Raw genomic sequence first — 19,987 nt, 5'->3', positions numbered from 1 at the left:
AATAAAAGACCGAGGCAAAAGAGAAAGCGACATGTAATATAATTCTCTGTAGCTATGTTGTCAATGAGTAAGAGACAAAACTTGCTGAGTAGTATGGAAGGTAAACAACTCATGTATAATTCCTTAACACACCGTACATGTATCATTGAATTTTATTGTAATGTATTGATTACCGTCAGTTACAAAATGCCAATAAAAATGTTTTTTAAAAAAACATTCATACATAACGATGCGATTCGGTATTAGGAAGGGATGCCCTAAACACACCCCTTACTAATACCAAATCGCAAAATTCGGTTTGCTGCATCGGAAAAGCATTTTTTGCGTTTGCAAACGGGCAGTTTCTGCAAATCTGCCCGTTTGCGAACGCAAAAATGCTTGATACATCTGGTCCAGTGATCCCATTATATCCTATGGGATTTATATTTCGATGAACAGGAAATCCATCATGGTTGTGACAGAGTAACACGTCTGCTGAAATATAAATCAGGCCCTTAGTTTTCATCTGAATTAACACATATATAGTTAGCTAACATTTAATAACTTCTTTAAATCCGTAAAAACTCATGGTGATTGGTATGCGCTGGTCCTTTTCATACCTTTACACACCCAAACTAACTTAAATTGAAATAGGCCAAGCCTCTTTCACCATCCCTGCCATCCCACGAGTTGCTCTATCCATTTCCTCACCTTCTCCTCCTGTGCCACTTAGGGTGTTCCCACCACTGCCACCGATGGAGCCGGACATATTGGGCCGGACAGGTTTCGGCCGTGGTCGCGTCGTCGTGATCATGCCGTTGGCGGGGCCCTCCATGCAGTCATCTCCGGAGTAGCCATGGCAACACTTCCACTCCATATCCGTCACCTTTTTGTAGGCCACCTTGTACCGCGGCCTCATGAGGTTACGATACCTGGAAACAGAAGGAGGAACGTCAAATGTAAGGGAACTTCTAATAGGGCCACCACACGTGTGATGATCCAGGAAACAGATTCAAGTCTGAGATGGAATCCTCAAGACCAGCCCGTGAAGTTACCCAAAATCTGAAAGCACTGCGAGGTATCACTAATAACAATGCAGGAGTCTACAGATTTCTGGAACAAATCAAAACACAACGTAGAGGCCCAAAAAAAATTCCAAAATGTATGCAGATTTGTGGCAAGGCTATCAGGGTACAAGGGTGTTTAGACAGAATATCGGACCAAAATATTGTGTCAAAAATATCGAGGACAAAAATATTGTGAAGGTAAGTTTCCACAGGTAAGTAAAGTTTTACTATATGTTACTCCACATATATATAACTTGGCAACATATATATATCTTCAAGGTACGAAGACGTGGTGTTAGGAAAAGTGAATCTATACTTAAGTATTGCATTTACCTACTCGATATTTTGGTCCTCGATATTTTTGAGACGCTATTCAGTCCACGTGATATTTTTGGTTACGATATTCTGTCAGTGATCCGAGTACAAGGTAAGGTGAAGATGGTGGAAATGGGCAAAGTTCAAAAAAATTGCTCTTCAATTTGAAACTTTTTTCACCTAACCCCCTACTTTTTCCAGTTTTTTTCTCTCACATTACAAAAACACTTCACAGATTTCATCAAGTGCACACAATGCTTCCAATTACTTCCGGATTATTCCGCTCAATCCAGGGACTTTATAGAGTGAATCGTTGATCTACAAATGTCATCTAATAGACTCTTTCCCTGGCCCTAACATGTGACTGACAGGGCCTGCCCAACTGGACTTTCAGAGACACCACCTAACGGGACGGCCACTTCCCAGACCAGGTACCTTTCCTGACACGGGGCTAACATACGACTGATTCTGCCATGGTTACCTTTGATAAGACTAACTTTTCCCAGTCCTCTTGACCTTTCTATCAACCTGCCTAGCATGTCACTTCTGTAGAAGCGGGAAAAGACCTTACCTGAGGCCCCGCACCTGGATTCACTTCCACTGTCTACGGGTCACCACAGTTTTTTGGAATACAATCCTTTTCGCGATTCCGGCTATCTTCTATAGGGAAATCCTACCGCATTTTTGCTATTCTATTGACTAGACTGACGAGGAAAACACATTATCGTGTACATTTGGGATATTCTCACCAACTTTTCGGAAAAAGATCTTTACTGAATGGAGAGTACCCTGCACCTGGCAAGCCTTGAAAAAGTCACGCTGGTGGCGAAACACGTGTCAGCTGTTTTTCTGAAACAAGCACCTATTAAGAAATGGATTGTACAGATGGACATCGTTTTACCTCATGCGTTGAATAAATCTTGTTTCCACTGCAATTACCTTTGTGTTCAAACTTCTAAATTGTTTTAAAACAGCTTGAGTGCTTGGGTTGACTAGTTTAGTAATTTTGTAAACGGTTAGGGTCTTCTGGCCCATAACTGTAACTAACACCTTTGGCAGTAGGGTGTTGTCAAACCCATGAGCTCCAAAATCCATAAGAAATGTTCTGCTAGTAGCCACTATTTACTTTGTGTATCTTTAGAGGTGCGAATCAGTTACAACTACTACCGTGTATATATTGCTAACATGTGACTGACACTGCTTAGTTCTTAAGACCTTATCAAACACAAGTTTAACACATGACTGACTCGGTCCTGCTCTACCACCCTTTCCTGGTACAGTCCAACATGTGACTCACTTACCCAGGCCTAACAACCCTTCCGGGCACAGGTGTAACAAGTGACTGACTCTGCCCAGCCCTAAAGACGTTTCAGGACACATTTCTAACATGCAACTGAGGGCCTGTGTCTTTCTGGAATTTCAGAGACATCGCCTCACCTCCATTGGCTAAAGGCTAAAGGCTGCCCCAGGGAACAAAGGGTATGTGTGCCCACTTTCTGTACCTCTGAGGCACTTTAAAATTACAGAAGTGGTCACAGTCACTTTTATACCCCTTCTGTAACACTGTGCCAGTGCTATCATGAGAGGAGGTCCCGTAGCCCCATGCAAATGAGGGAATAACATTGCCTCTGCGCCCGCACTGCATTACCGACGTGGGGGCAGAGGCAAACATGCCTTTTGGTTAAAAGTGTGCCTCCTAAAGCCATGAGAGTTCCTAGCGGCATATCAGCAACACCGCCGATAATTATCGCTAAGCGCACTTAGCGCTAGGATAATTATCGCCGGCTAGCGTGGATTTTTATCGCTGAGATAGCGTGCTATTAGCAACGCTTATCTCAAAAGCGATAAAAATCCTAGCGCTAACTGCCTTAAGTGAGATTATCGCTGGAAACCTAACGATAATCTCACGAAGTTTGGCGTCAGCTTGATGATAGGGCCTCACAAACTTAGCCAAGATATCCACATTCCACAGGATATCATGGCTAAATCAGTCCTGAAGCAGGCGTAAGGAAAGTAGCGATAACAGGGGTTATCGCTACTTTTCTTGCCGCTATGCTTCATAGCGTGGGGCTTGATGATAGGAGAAATGTCGCTTAGCGACATTTCTCCTGTCATGTTAGGTCAGGAACGCCCACTTTGCATCTCATTAGAGATGCAAAGCTGGACGTTAAGATTTCGTTGCGTTTGCGTGCCCTTGCTAATTAGGCGATAAAATTATCACCGCTTTTCGGCCGAAAACGGCCGCAAAAGCGGCGATAATTTTCTATCGCCGCATTGTAGATATGCCCCTTAGTTAGCTGCTGATGGCTGGTGGAGGGACTACACTTTATGTAGCTGCTGCTAAATAAAACCTCTTATTCTGAACACGGATTGGAGCACTTTTGTTACATAAAACTACCTGCCAAAGTTTGTGCATTGCATCAAAATCCTGAGTTTGTGAAAGTATATCTACTATTGAAGGTTTCCCTCCCCAAGATTACCCGCAACCGGCCTTTGAGAGTGGATTTACGTGAAAATGTCTCCCTAATGGCAAGTATGTTTGTAAAGTTATTTGTAGTGTGATAATGTGACTATCGGGCAAATAAGCACGACTTTACAGAGCACCTGAGCAGCACTAAGAGGCTCATTTACAACTACAAGCCCATTTCGACACCGGTATGTGACTTTTTTCTAGGCCTGGGTGGTAAATTCCGTTCCGTTCGCGGAATTTGCGGAATTTGGGTAATTTCGCGTTCCACGGAGAACGCGAAATTGCCCAAAAATCTGCATTCCGCGACTTCGCGAAATTTTTTGCTTGTTCGCGTTCTCAATATGCGTGTTCGCGAGATATTTCACCCCGAGCACGCAAACAGCGATCGCGAACAGGAAAAAAGTATCGCGAACAAGCAATTCCGCGTGTTCGCGAAATTTCTGCGTGTTCGCGGAGATTTTTTACCGTTTCGCGGAGATTTGCGTAACGCGATTACGCAAATTCTGCCCACCCCTACTTTTTTCCCTATGTTAAAAAGTGACGCACCGGCTGCGCAAGGGGCATCTGTTAGTCCACCTTTTCTTACAACTGCAGTTCTCAGTTATGGCCACTAGAGGGTAGTATTTCCTAAAGCATGAGGCCTGGATCCGGCCATCACTCCACCTAGTTTCCCACCGGCCTCCACATCCCTTACTCGCTTAGCAGTGGCAGCTCTGCTGTTTCCTGCCAGGTGTGAAGCGGAGAAACGCCAGGGGAAGAGGAGTTTAGCGCCAAATCGAACAGCCCCACTGCACACGCAAGGGCGCCCCAGTCCTCTGTCAGCTTAAGGCCCCTTCCAAGCCAAGCCGCCCACACACCCGCACCCCACCTTTAACACCAGAATGCTACAAGGCAGTAAGGAAGAGAGAGCCTCCTGCTCCGGGGCCTGCGTTAGAACATTACTCAGAATAAAAATAAACAAGCATTTGCAATGCAATAGGTCTCGCATTTATGCAAGTTTGAGCTATTGACATTGCAAATAATAATGCCTTTTATTTTTGTTTTAAAAACATAAATAAAAGGTATTGTTATTTACAATGCCAATAGCTGAAACTCTCGTAACTGTGAGACCTATTGCATTGCAAATGCTTGTTCATTTTCCTTTAGGATCCTTCCCAGTACCCCTGACCGCAGGCACTTTAAGTTCTGGCTGGACACCAGCGGTGTGCCATCCATTCTACCTGTTAGCCAGCAGCAGTGTGCCATCCCTTCTACCTGTTGGCTAGCAGCGGTGTGCCATCCCTTCTACCTGTTGGCTAGCAGCGGTGTGCCATCCCTTCTACCTGTTGGCTAGCAGCGGTGTGCCATCCATTCTACCTGTTGGCTAGCAGCAGTGTGCCATCCCTTCTACCTGTTGGCTAGCAGCGGTGTGCCATCCCTTCTACCTGTTGAACAGCAGCGGTGTGCCATCCCTTCTACCTGTTGGCCAGCAGCTGTGTGCCATCCATTCTACCTGTTGGTCACCATATGGCAGGCGCGCAACACCCATTGGGCTCACCGGGCTTCAGCACCCCCCCCCCCCCTCATGTGTGTCAGCCCGGCTGAGAGACATCCTCGAGGGCTGGCGTCCGCCTAATTGCAGCCGCACCCGAGTACTTCACAGGTCTTTAAAAGACCATTTACTCGTTAATGAGGCTTTTGTTGTGTTTTCACCCCTTCTTACAGCCACTCTGCCTATGGCTGGAAGACTTAGCCCCGCCCCGAAATCTTTTTCAGCCCCCCCCCCGAAATTTGGCTCTAGTTGCCCGCCTGCCATATGGTCCACTGCTGGATAGATGTGTTTCATTTTGCCTGGGTCTCCTTTATCAGTATCACGTTGATCCTGGCAAGTGAGAACCACATCCTTTCCTCCCTCGCTTCCGGTTTGATCCGATAGTGGGTTCATCAATGTAGGTCGATCTTTGATCCAGGGTATTTTTTGTTTGTTTGTTACTTTAGGCTTTCTTTTCTTTTCTTCAATTCCGAACTTCATGTAGCTGATTTTACTCATTGTTATACTTTTGATTTTATTTTAATTTTTGAAATTGCATATATATATTTTTAGTTGGTTGTGATTTAAAGAAATAGACGTCAAACATGTCCGTTGCTCAGTTTGTGCCGGCTCTTGGAGTGAACCAGAGCATCCTCTCTGTTCATGCATTGGCTCGCGCACCGCTAGCGGCCAGGGCTTCTCTGATAGGTCCGAGCTGACTGTGCCTCGAAGTGGTCGTCAGGGCGGTCTAAATCCCGGTTGTCAGTCGGGATGATTTTTTGTTCTGTGTATTCTTGGAGTTATCTTGTAGCTTCTCCTTGCAATTTGTGTGTGGGGGTAGTTTTTGGGGCGTGGGAGTCTGCTGTGGGTTTCTTCAAGTTAGGTAATGATGGTTGCATCTTTCATCCAATCAGAGGCTGGCGGCTCAGATCTCTGGAAGCGCCTCGAGGGTTGAGGGAGTGTCTGCTTCGTACCGCTAGCGTTGTCCACGGAGTAGGACACAGGCTTTTCTTTTCTTGCTGGATGTGTCATTTATTCAGAGTTCTACCCCATGAGTCTGGCGTAGGTAAGGGGGATTGGCGCCTAGAAGAGATCATGGCCTGGGAACGGGTTATATAGCCCTTGTTATTAGCAACAAACCCCCGAATGTCCAGGGCGCGTTTTTCGACACTTCATGGGATGCCATTTCTTGTGAGTTTTTGACGATTTACTCCAGCAGGAAAACCCAAACTATTCCAGTCTCAGATCTCACGTTGATTGGCGATGGTCTCACGGGTGCATTTGGTGAGGGGGCCTTTTCTGGCTGATGTCACTGCCCACGGTAACACCTCTGCTTCTATATCTGGACTGCCTAAGGGACGTAAACCGAATTGTACCTATCAAGGGAAGGAGGGGACGGTCTTTGTGGCCTGGCTCCCGCCTGCAGGTGCCATGGCTGAGCAGGGAGAGTCTGTGGGGCTGGAGGGCGGTGGGGCGCTCACATGAAAGGCCTATTTGCATAGGGTGACCAGATTCTCAAAACAAAAAACGGGGACAGGTCATAGACATAGAAGTAGGACTATGGTTTGCAGTAACCATCGACATAAAAGTAGGACTATTTGACAGCTGTCATAGACATAGAAAAAGGACTACAATTACAGCTCCCTCCACAGACCGAGATGAAGCATTACAGACAACAAATCCGCGGTCTTTTATTGGCAACCCTCTCCTTCACACAGCAGCATTAGTACTTTTTATTACATTTACACTTTTAAGGACTATAGCATATATTTGCCAAAAATCAATAAAACATCACAGGCTAGCAAACGCCAGATTTACTAGCTTTATCAATGCTCGTTTCTATAGCTGCACGTCAGCACCACATAAAGTACAACTCACCAATGTTGCTTAGCTGCTCATGACAGAAAAGCATGGGAGGTAAACTGTGGAATGCTAAATTGCCAAATGGCAGCCATGGACCAATGTACAAAAAAAAACTTCTATCCAGGTATTACTGCCTTAGGGTCTTAAAGGTGGCAAAGGTTGGCCGACCACACAATCCTCCCACATTTGCGTAGTTACTGCTGAGATGTCATGTTACCTTACTGGGGTATGTATAGTGCACTCTAGCCATTGGTATCATCTCATAGTGCAATAGTGTGAAGACCTGAGCAAAAAGCTCGAGCAGCGCTGCTCGCCTTTCCCACAGGCGTTAACCCTGCTCTTTTAAGTCCTTTCCAGCTAAACAGTTTGCCGTGATCTGAAAGGTCAGTCAAAAGGTCAAGTCATAGCTTTGATATGGAGAACACAAAGCATGCATCAATTGGTTATGAATAAAACATGCAATGAGCAATGCATTAATCCTTGCACGGTATGCATAAGGGCTACTGAAAAGTTTGTATGACTATGAATACAAGCTACAGGATGAAGAAATATTGTTTTATCCAAAGAAGAAACTTTGGCTGGCACGATGACGTAGGTGGCGCTGCGTGTAAAATGTCTCTCTTCAAAGGATTTCCCTTCTTGCTACAGCGCTCACCTCAGTGACGACACATGCCGTAAACAGTGCAAAGAGAGCATGCGCGCGCATGCTCAACCGGAACAATGAAAAACAGGGACATTTCTGTGTTTAACGGGGACACTGTTTGAAAACAGGGACATTTGAGTCACTTGGAGAAAAGTGTCGGGACACGGGGACACTTCCCCAAAAACGGGGACCGTCCTGGGAAAACGGGGACGTCTGGTCACCCTATATTTGCAGATCAGGCGTTACCGTTTGTTGTCTCTGTGAAGCTGCTACGGTTCTGGCAGAGTCCCTACAAGCTTACTCGGCCCCAGCCCCGCAGTCTTCTACGAAGCACTGGCGCCTGGCAGGAATTTGCCCGATACACCCCTTCGCTTTGCTTCCTTAGATGTCCTCATCCAGCCCCTCCTCCTGTGTGGTCCGCTCCATGTCAGATGGGATTCTGGGAAACTAGGGTGAAAAGACCAAAGGCAGCATGGCATTGACGTTATAGGGCAGGCCATTAACGGAATGGCTTCTGCTGCTCAATGACTTTGCTACTCAGAGCTATTCAACTAAATGCATCGATCTTGGAAGAATGGCGGTCTAAACAGCGCACCGCGGTAAAAAGCACCTCTTACCTACAGTGCTGCCCTGCTGGCCACACAGAGCTCTGCAGCAGTGGCACTAACCCACTATGCTTTCTTACTTGTGGGCTCCTTCCCCTTATGGTAGGAGGCCCTAACGTCCATTTTACACACATCTCTGAAACAGGCACTGTAACCCCAATGTGCTTTGTTACTTGAGGGCGCGCTCTCAGCCCTTGGAAAGAAACTGACGTACAGTTTGCACTGGCATCTGCAGCAGGCACGCTACCCCACAGAGCTGCTTTACCAGAGGGCGCCCTCTCCCCCTATGGGAAGAATCTCTGACTCACAGTTTGCACAGACCTCTGCAGCTGGCACACTAACCCGCACAGCTGCTTTACCAGAGGGTGCCCCTTCCCCTGTGGGAAGAATCTCTGACTTATGGTTTTCACATATCTCTGCAGCAGGCACAGGAACCCATGGTGCTTTCCAACTCGAGCGTGCGCTCCCCTCCTGTGGGAAGCTCTTCTGACTCAGTGTGCACAGACCCCTGCAGCAGGCACGCTAACCTGCAGAGCTGTTTTTCCCGAGGGCTGGCTCTCCAGATGTGGATGGAATCTTCATCTGCCTGAGTTGGGCCGCATTCCTCCCAGCCTGGCTGGAGAGTGGAAGATGGGCCTCCATTCACAGCGCCTCTGGAAGCCCAGGGATGCCCTTGAGGTCATGGCTGATTTATGGTCCTGAGAGGTAATGGAGCGTGTTCCGAGCACCATGCACACGCTGGCCCCCGGCACATCCTGGCCTGAACACACTGCGCATGGGCAAGCGCCCCCTCCAAACACCTCAATACCTGCTCTGTGCTCAGACAGGCCTGGTGGGACACATGGGGCAGATGCTGGTTGTGCACAGGGCGCATGGATATGTGGGCGGTAAAGAAGCCCTACTCCCTGGGGGTGTCAAAGGGCTCGCCTCTCGAGTACGGCTAATGGCCCGTTCGTAAGGCACACACCACAAGCCGAGCTGTCTCTTCACGATGAAATAGCAGGTGCTTTCATTACCCGCCTCATTGGGCCGCTGTAGGACCCGAGGTGGAGCTACCCCCCCCTTTCAGAATCAAACGTGCGACCTGCAGATTGAAGGCATGTCACCGTCTACAGCGGGTGTCTAACCAGCTGAGCTATATTGTGCTCTCAGCTACCCATTGGTGTGCGAGTTTCACCGTCACACAACTATTGGCTTGTGTGCCAGGTCCGTCTTCCCGGAGATACGTGTGGACATGCCAGTCACTGCAAGTGTGCTGCCTGGGTGTTTAACACACAGTTTGTGAGATACGTGTGGACATGCCAGTCACTGCACAGGTGCTGCCTGGGGGTGTAACCAGGGCACAAGTCCTCAAAAGCGCGGTCCCGAAAGTGAAAGAGGACTGCGCTGGAGCCAGAGCATGGGGATCTCTTTTCTTTATGGGGCTATGGGCCCCATAAAGATAAGAAAGTGCTTTGCGACAGCAGGAAAGCAGGCGAGCCAGTCCGGTTTGCAGGGGAAAGAGCGTCTACAGAAAACCCTCATTTCTAATGGCAGGCCACCGTTTAGCATAAACGGTGATGCCAGCCAATGGAAATGAGAGGCGGGGTTAAAGCCTTCTTCTGAAAGTCCTTGTAAGCAATAAATCTTGCCGAGCGAGTTGCGCATGTGCGCAGCAACGCTAGGCGAGACCTAAAAAGCACAGCTACAGCGTGAGAGGATGGTGTGGGACTGACCGGGTTACGGATGCGCAGTTGGGTGGGTCATCGGGTGTGGCCCAGGATCAGAGGAGGGAAGCAGTGGGGATTATGCCAAAAAACGTTGCATCCGCCATCTGCGCCTCCAGCTGTCTAGGCACAAGTTTATAAATCTGTACACAGCGATATCCTTACAGAAAAACGTGTCAGTCGCTGCCGTGGAGTCCGCCAAAGTGCAGTGCTGACTCCGCCAGGTTGGCGGTGTCTACAGCGGAAGATCCCCTTCAGTGCCCCTGTGCCAGGGTGTGTGGCAGAGTTAGCGCTGTGCAAGGGGGCAGACTTTCAGGAACAGATACGCTTTGCTTCCCTAATCTGCTACGAAACACCCCCTGCATGTTAGCTGCATGTCTGCTCCAACAATGTACCCAGGGGGCGTAGCTGGTCAGTAAGATTTGTGTGTGTGTGTGTGTGGGGGGGGGCAAGGAGGGCCTTCTGATTTCCCAACCATCACACTGGCATATCTTGTTGAAATAAACTATGAGAAGCAAGACACGAGGGGGGTTTAAGACTAGGCAGTGGAAAGATAGGAGTGTGGCTTATTAGGGCTACCTAACACACAATCGTTTTCAAATTAACCACATTTTTAGGGCGAGACGAGAGAGAGGTCTTTTTTTTTGTCAGTGTGGGTATGTACAAATCCAGGGTGGTATCCGACAGAAAGCACCTGTACCCAGCTGTTTACTATAGAATGCATTTTTGGGGGGGTGCCCCCACCTCCCCCCCCAAAGCTACGCCCTGTGTATCCCCACTTGGCAGTGCATCTTCATTTCCCACAGCAAGAAGTGTGAACCTCACAGTCCTATAGAGGGGTATTCTTACTGTCCATTTAAGAGTTCTTTCAAAAGTGGCTTTTCCCCGAGCGGAAGCTGTCACTGTGACGCCCCAGCCTCCGCTGACAAAGAGGCAAGACTTAAAATGTGGGGTGACTTCCGCCGCCCGTGTGGTACAGGCCTAGATTCCCCAAACTGGAGCAAGAAATAGTGCAGTAAAAACTCCTCTGTGTTGACCTGGGTAACCTCTCCTGCCTGAACACTTCTCGCCCTGACAGCAGCCACAGGACCGCCTCCCATCATGCACTGGAAGCCAGCAGTATAGCGGGTGCCCATTTGACAGCGATTGGTGTGTTATCATAAAATACATTAAAAACTTTCAGTCACATGAAGCAACACTGGCGTACTTTCCGTAAGCCTCCAACCAGGCTTGTCAGAACTTAGAGTGTGGCCTGGGGCAAAATGTTAATGCGCCCCCACTACCACCCCCCCCCCCCCCATGCTGCGTCTGTTTTGACCAGGTGTGATCTTCTTCAAGGTATCTTAGAAAAATGTACTTCGTGAAAAGAAAAAACATAGTGTCTGGCGCCATCTAGTGATCTGGCCGCGCATTCTCACTGAAGACAGCAAGCTTGATTGGAATTAAATATCCATAAATAGGCCTGAAGGTTGTAGGCCCATCCTTGTATATTTTTTTGAATTTTGTAATAAACGGTTTAAAAAAAAAAAAAATCCATAAATAAATGTTGCTGAAGTACAGCAGGTCCCTGGAAAGTATGGGGCTCATTTATGAACTTTGTGACGCAGTGCAGCGCAGCAAGATCGCTGCGCTGCGTTATAGGGAACGGGCAGGAATGTGCCATATTTAATGTGATACGGCGCATTCCTTAGTTGCCGTGCACTGGTGGTTAGCTTAGCGCCAACGCAGGCACGCATGGCACGCATGGTGCAAGGGTGCCTGTGTTGTATGAGGATTGTTTTGGTGCAAGAAGGGACATCTTCCGGTGCATAAAACAACCCTGGGAGGTATATTCCTCTTTCTATGTGCGCTGCTCACATAGAAAAAGGAAGAAACAAGGAGAAATAGAGATATTTCTCCTTGTTCCACCCCCCATGGGAAGGTGTGAAATGTTGACGCATCCCCAGGTTTCACATGCAACACCCATAGAATCTGAAGCATTCCCAGATTTACAAATAATTGTAAACCTGGGATTTCCTCAGAATCTAACAACACCCCAGTGGTGGCGTAAGGGAGGTGCAAAAAGGAGAATTTTTTCATTTCTCCTTATTTTTTCCTTTTTCACAGCACACTTAGAAACAGGAAATTGTCTGAATTGATTGATTTTGTGCAGGAATGTGCCCTTCCTGCACAAAATCAATCAGACAGGCAAAGCAGGCACCTGTGTCAGCACATAGCAGCCCATTGTGCGCCGGTGCAGGGGAAAAGGACAGGGTTGTGCGGTATCTCATAGACATGGTGCACTCCTGCCCTTTTGTTTTGACACAGGGCAGCAGAGCAAGATTCCTTGCAGTGTTGCCCTACGCCAAAATCCTCATAAATGAGGCCCAAAATGTGCATGCACACTTATATGTGTGTTGCGTTTTAATATCATAAGCAGACACATATATTAAAACAATAAACTCCTATACAATATCTATATTATGGCCCAAAAGTGCACCCCATCAACTCCTTCCTTCTAATTCAGACACGCATGTAGATAGATAGACAGACAGACAGACAGACAGACAGACAGACAGACAGACAGACGTCTGCAGTGTGTCTGTGTGCTGTGGGTCAGCGTGTGGGCGCTGGCGTCACCCTTCCCCGCCCATTAAGCTTTCATCACTATGCTCGTGTGTTTATTGCTCCTGGAGCACCGAGTGAAGCGCTGAAAAGCTCCAAGTGTGAAGGAAGGAGCTGTCAGCGGTGCACACTGACCCACCCGCGCGCGCTAATAACACGTGCCTGCAGTTCAATCCCCTCTCGATGAGATGCTTTCTTCTTGACCTGGGTGGCTGAAGGATGGGGGCGGGGTACAGGATGCAGGGAGGTACAATGGGGACAAGTGTTTCCTCCCCAGGAGTCATTTGGGGGAAGGGGGGAGGGGGTTAATCCTCCGGAAGCACACGATGTGCCCACTGTCAGGGAGGCTAATCCTCCGGAAGCACATGGTGTGCGCGCTGTCAGCAGGGTGCCGCGGTGCGTGTACTGCAGCCCGTACTGTGCCCTGCAGATGAAACTCAGCCCAAAGGAGAACGATTTCTCTCAATGCCTGAATAGACAACACGCGCCTCATCGAGCCACATGGACCTGGCCTTTCTCTCTGCGCTTAGCCTGGCCTCGGCTCTCCATCCATCCCTGGCCTCCTAGGAGCATCCAAAGAACCCCCCCCCCCCCCCCCCACATTGACATCCTCGTTCTGCCAAAGAAACATGCAAGGGGGCAGATTAAGCAGCCCCTTGCAACAATTTTGCGCCACTGTTGCGTCACTCTTGTGATGCAGCGGCAGCGTAAAAAATGCGGCCAATTTAAAACGTGACGTTGTAAAGCCCTGTGTCACATTATACCTGCGTCAGGTATAATGTATGCAGGGTAGGCGTTCCCACGCAGGAAAGCCTCGTAAAAGTGACACAGTGAAATCTACAAGATTTCACTGCGTCACTTCTAGGATGCCACTGTGTCAAAACCTTATGCCTGCTTGAAGCAGGCGTAAGGAGTTACACAGTGTAGTGGGAATAGGCCTCAAAATGCATTGCTGGAGTTGTGTCGTGCTTGCGACATGACTCCAGCAATGTGTGACTTTTGCCCCAACAGATGCGTCATAATTTCTGACACATCTGTCAATCCTTGCGCCATGGTGCGCCGTATTGTAAATACAGCGCATCCATGGTGGCACAAGGGTTTCTCAGGGTGGCGCAGGGAAAGTGACGTAGCTCTACAGATGCGTCACTTTCTTGTAAATCTGCCTCAAGGTCTTTTGATTGCATCACTTCCTGTCGCACTTGTGGAGCGCAGCACAGTCTTAGCACAGAGGCTGAAGCCTTAAAGTCTGGGTAAGGGACAGGGCTTCCAGAACCTTCTCTCTCTCTCTCTCTCTCCAAGCATTCATGGTTGGCTCAGTGCGCATGTCAGATACTCACGTGACGACCCGTGGGCACTGGACCTGGCCCCAAGCACAGGGCTGGTATTCTGGCTTCATATAGCTCTCGACGCCGTCCTCCACCACGCAGCTGACGGTCCGCGTCACCACGTAGGCACACCAGTTCCTGGGGACGCAAGAGGGAAGATGGCTTATTACATCATATACACAAGACATGACGTAGGAACAAGACATTCAATAACTCAGACACTAGGCCGCAACTTCTTCCAAAGCCACGGGCGTCTCAAGCTATTCTGAGCGTTGGACTAGACTGTTTTACTAACTCACAAGGTGTATTAATATTAACATAACCCGTGAAATCTTTTACCGAATAATCATGTTGCTGTTGGTTATAATTTTAAATTGCATAGGTTCTACATTTTAATTGTAATGTTAATTAGCCATGCTCACTTAAACATATTTTGAAAGCATCTCAATCAAAAGGACTAGTCCCCCAACATTGAAGTTATTATGGTGTAGTCAGCATTTTATTTGCCGACCTAGATGTTTACTAGCCCACTGGGTATGGGAGTTTTTTTTTTAAGAGACACGCACGCACGCGAAGGCAACTTATAAAATATTGGCAATTGATTGCTTCTGAATCCTACAGGTAAGGGCTTGGAAACCTGGGTAGTGCCACAGCCGAGAAGAGCTGTACGTAGGGGCTGGGTGCAGAAATATCAAGGAGTGAGTCTCCTGCACCCCAAGGAACTCGGGGTGCACAGACCCATATCGCAAGGGCGAGGTAGTTCTCTAAGCTCAGGTCTGTACAGGCAGTATTATTTGGGGCATGATTGCTTTATTGACCACTGTGTCTTCCAAGAAACGTTCCAGTAGGCAATACGGGTCTAGGAAGAGAGAATACACATTCTCTCAAAGTAGCTAACATACTCAAGTAACGACCACGTCTAAAGTGCAAACTACTTTACGTTAAAGATGATAGCACACCCCTCCAGGCCTCGAGCAGATGGAAGCAGGTGTTAACCTAAAAACACTGGAAAAAACGTTCCCATCCCTGAGACAATTCCGGCATATGCCTATCTGCATTTGGAGTTGGCCCTCAGAATAAGGTGTTTTCTATGTTTCTGCGTTACCCCGCTTCACCAAGAGAAGCCTGATTGAGAAAGAGGTTCCCTGTCCTCAAGGGGCAGCTCAGCCTGAGCGTGGACTTATGTCCTGTCCTTATAAGGAATACATCAACAGAGATATACCCTTTGGGAGACATCACTGTAAAGAAAATGTTGTTTCGAAAAACTCACCAATAAAGAGAAAGCACCACAGACAAACCTCAACGTAACATTTTGAGCTCACTTCAGAAGGCCTCCTGGAGCAAGACTGCCACAGCAAACTATTTTACAATTTAAAAAGTATTTAATTCCCTCTCTGGTAAATCTTCCCTGTTATGAACCCCCTCCCGAACCCCAAAGCCCCCTCTAAACTGAGTCCTGACCCTAACCGTTGGCCTTAACCTCACCACAATCCCGACCTTAAATCGAGGCTCTAATTTAACAACCAAAACTGTTACCCTCGCCCATTTCCATCTGTAACACTAAACCTAATTTATTCTAATCCTATCGCTAAACGTACCCCTAGCCTTATCCCCGATATAAATAACATTAATACTGGATCAATATATCCCTTCTTTGACAGGTTTGATCTTTAATTGGAGTGACTAAAATACCTTGGCTTGGTTCCGCTTTCTCTGCATGCTTTCTCTGTAAAGGTTTTTGTCTGTTCAGGTTCCTCTGTAGGACATAGCCCCGTCCAGTGCACCCCATAACTACCCTCGGCCACTCCTCATTTCAGAGGCTGCAGTTAGTGAGTCCCACAGTGGGTTTTGAGGTAGAGGTGGTTTTAGCATGTTGGGGTACCCACTAACCCTGATCATGGTGTGGGTACATTTAGAGGCCTGGGTGCCACTGAACAGACTGCAGGATGCCCCAGAGTTGAGTGGACACAATACGGGCTCCACCCCCCCATCCCATGACTTCATAGGACCTGCCTGGGTGTTTAATCGGACCCCACATACCTAGAGTTATCCAGTTCTGTGCTTCACCCACAGCATTCTGCCCAGGGTCAGTAGTGACTGGTGTAGGAGGTTAGTAGGCATGTGTGCACCAGGGTCATGTGCTCCTACAGGCCTCATCCCACCATGCATTGTAAGGACCCCAGGAAATCTTGTAACCACACTGGTCGAAAATGTAAACAAAGCCAGAGCTTCAGCTCCTAGAACTGTTTATTTAAATGAGTGATAAAGCGCTATACTTGTTCCTTCTCGTTCCTACCGGCTCCCTGTCATGTACCCAAGACTACAGGAGAAACCTGCTGGTGAATCAAGAAAAGAACGGTTGTCTGCAGACCCTCCATGTCTAAGGCACACTGGCCAAACCCGCCGAGCTAGGCTGCAGGGTACCACAGTGTACAGCTTCCTGGCGCCTACCGACGTTCAATCACATCTCTACTGCCTTTTAAAGCCTGCTGCGACCTGCAATCTGATAGCATCTGTCTCCAGCTATCCGGTACACATGGGCTCTGTGACTTGACATTCTCAGGTCTGTAAGCACATACAGTCACCATGTGTGATCTGAAGGTGTTGTCTCCTCCAGGCTCTGCCCATTCAAACTCCGGCACCTTCACACAGAAACTGCTTTGCCATTACTTCCGAGCTGTTAGACATTAATTATGTAAAAATCCCATAAAAAGTCTTAGGGCCCGATTCACAGAACTAACTTAAGACAAAATCCTAAACTTACTACTCTTGGTATTCACAGAAGTTAGGATTTTGTCTTAACTTAACACAGACTTAAGACAGACTTAAAACAGACTTAAGACAAACTTAAGACAGACTTAAGACAGACTTAAGTTAGGATTTTGTCTTAAGGTTGTCTTAAGTTTGTCTTAAGTCTGTCTTAAGTCTGTCTTAAGTTTGTCTTAAGTCTGTCTTAAGTTTGTCTTAAGACAGACTTAAGACAAAATCCTAACTTCTGTGAATACCAAAAGTAGTAAGTTTAGGATTTTGTCTTGTTAGTTCTGTGAATCGGACCCTTTGACAGCGCTCATTTCATGGCTTTTTTTGTCACAGACACCCTGGAATGTACATAAATACACTGTCTGGGTCACTGATAATGCAGACGTGCAGCCACTGCTCGCATTTGCATATTGCAGATGTGCGGCCCCGCCCCTCCCCCTTCTGATAATCGTTTCTCTTGAATAGAGCAGAGGTGGGCATCTCTCACCAGCCACTGACCCTCAGCATGCCAGGCAGGGACGTGCTGTCATTTGATATGATGACATCACAGGGACAGAGGGGATAGGCCACCGGACGTCATTGATGGTGACATCATCATCATGCTACTTAGTCATTTTGAAACATGAAAAGCCTACCTCTATTGGGTCACAAAATGTCGACAAGTATGTCCTTGGTGTGACATAACCTAGTGAAAACCTGCATGTCTGGGGTGTCCTAACACTTCCGCACCTGCCCTTCTCGCTGCACATGCGCAGTGCTGCTAGCCTGCATGTCTCAGGCATAAACAGCTAATGTCTCTCGCAATGAAAGCAAAGGTCATGACTGGTGCTTACAGAAATCTAGCCATCAGGTGGCGCCACCAAATTACTGGGAAAAAAGGACCAAACATATCAGTTTGCCCCCCAGGGATGATCTGGGCGGCTTGTGTAAAATGGGTGTCATTTGGAGTGTTTTTATATTTCCACTGCTAACTCTCTCCTTCAGGGCGGTGCTTCTGCGCCTGCTCTCTATGTGCGAGTGTAAACTGTCTGAAAAATTCTTTTATTGTGAATATTTAATGATAGGCCGGTGGCATGTGGTGTAAAGAACTGAATGGCACGTGTCTATAGGCAGCCGCGGCCTGCGCAGTTAAGAGCAGTGGGGCCGGGTTGGGGGATTCGACAGACGACCACGAGAGAAAATTAAATAAATAATTCATTTTCCCTCGTGGTCGTCATTTGAAATCGCCCCCTCCCCTCCCCTCGGCCACACTGCTCGCACCTGCACAGGCCGCAGCTGTCTGTACAACTCCCAGTGTGTACGCTGACGAGGATGGGTGGACTTTACTAAACAGAGCAAAGAGGGTGTACAGCAGCTGCACACAGTGTGACGCTGCGGCAGGGCAAACCACCCGATCATATTTAAGAGGCCACGCTAAGCCGCTTAGTCTAACTTTGAATGGCCTCATAGATATGGAGTAAGGAAGGCAGCGCAAAGCGCTGCGTTGTCTTACTCTGCGCTGGGGATGCGTTCCATGGGCGCTGCAGTGGGTTTCCCCACACAACACACATGGACTTTGATGCTGCCCCAGATTACAAAAACCATGTAAATCTGGGGATGCGCCAAAACCTTACGCCTCCAGAGGTGAGGCGTAACGAGGAGAAATAACTTTATTTCTCTTTCCATGTATGCTGCATTCACATAGAAAGAGGAAAACGCCTCTCTGTATTGTTTCTGTGCAGGAACGTGCCTTTTTTGTGTCTTTGCGCTGCCGAAGCGTCACAAAAAGTGCAGCTGCGGCGGCGCAAGGGCTCGTAAATATGCCCCTAAGTCCATTTCTAGTTTGATAACATCACAGGTTCCACTTTCACCCTCATGCAGATTTGTGTGCACTGACACTTTCATAATGTGTAAAACGTTAAACCAGAAGAGATAAACGCTCTTTAATAAACCATATAATACAAACAGCAGTGAGTACGCTGCTCCGATCAGCCACGTGTCCTCTTTCCTAAACACAAAGGTGCACTATGTTTCTGGTCCCCAGGTTTCTCCTTGCACTCCACAGACTGTGGAACAGGAAGCCGCATTTGGTTGTCTGACAGAGCTTGAGACCTGGATGGAGAGCAGCTGGCGGAAGACGAACACCAGAGAAGCAGAAGTATCCTTCCGGGGTAATAGGCCACCCTGGATGTGGATCATCTCCTGGCAAAAGTTCAAGGAGAGACTGAATTCCCAAAGGAGGATGTGAAAAGCCTGGGATTGTGATCAGATGAGCAGGAATCAGAAGGGGCAGGCCCTGAAGCACGGGCGAGCAGTGTCATAAGTATGGACCATCACTTAGACCTCCCAGACTCCCACCAAAGCACACTTAGGGGCCGATTATGATGTCGGTCAGGACCATTCTGACCGACTCGGTCTCGGAATGGTTTCTGACCGAATCAGATTTGAGGAGTCCGACCGACCGATTACGATGCTTCCGAACACCGTTCGGTCCGACTCCCATTGACTTCAATGGGAGCCTGTGTTCCGACCGACAAGTGTAATGGCCGTGACAGGAGCGGGTGTGGCCTGAAAGCCAACAGGTCAACATGCGTCTCGTGGACAATTTTATGCACATTTCTATGCACAATATTGTGGACATGGACTTAATGACATTGTTCCTTATTCTTAACTATTTATGGATCACGGTGGCATTTATGGTTTTGTTATGGTGTATTTTCACTCTTCTTATGTTGGGTTACTTCATAGATCATAGAAACATTTTCATTGTTTATAGTGGAATAAATCTCAGAACTGAGCTCTCTCTCGAATCACTCGACTGGATTTTTGCTTTTGACGCTGTGAAGCACTCCGTTGCCTTTATGCTAGGTTCACACAATACAAATACCACATACATACATACATACATCAAAAAAGGAGTTATTTCATCATAACTGTTCGAGGCAATTGTGTTACATCCAGTGTGACAAATGCATGACTGTCATCATATGAAATAGTACATTGCATTATTCATCAAGACCCCGCAGAAGCAATTCCATTACTTAAATTGGAACGCGCATGGCGCTTACAAGAGGTTGTGATTTTACACCTCCCGGGTTCCGCGCGACACCAGGCTGAGCCCGGTTGGTACGTTCATGTGCTCCTGCCCCTTGAAGGTGTCC

The 19,987-nt window shown here is 47.8% G+C and overlaps 1 protein-coding gene across 1 annotated transcript in view; it reads right to left on the bottom strand.

Annotated features, from left to right (window-relative positions):
• EMILIN1 (elastin microfibril interfacer 1) overlaps positions 1-19,987 on the bottom strand; it is a 153,100-nt gene that overhangs the window by 28,011 nt on the left and 105,102 nt on the right. Inside the window, exons 2-3 of the mRNA XM_085613247.1 lie at positions 14,100-14,225; positions 691-911 (exon numbers count right to left, since the gene is read on the bottom strand). Coding sequence (XP_085469373.1) covers positions 691-911; positions 14,100-14,225 — 347 coding nt within the window. The remainder of the gene's footprint in view (positions 1-690; positions 912-14,099; positions 14,226-19,987) is intronic.

Source organism: Triturus cristatus, chromosome 6 (genome assembly GCF_964204655.1).
Source record: "Triturus cristatus chromosome 6, aTriCri1.1, whole genome shotgun sequence".
NCBI classification, from domain to species: domain Eukaryota; kingdom Metazoa; phylum Chordata; class Amphibia; order Caudata; family Salamandridae; genus Triturus; species Triturus cristatus.
The sequence above is the reverse complement of the archived record's forward strand: the minus strand, read 5'-3'. Positions and strand labels throughout refer to the sequence as shown.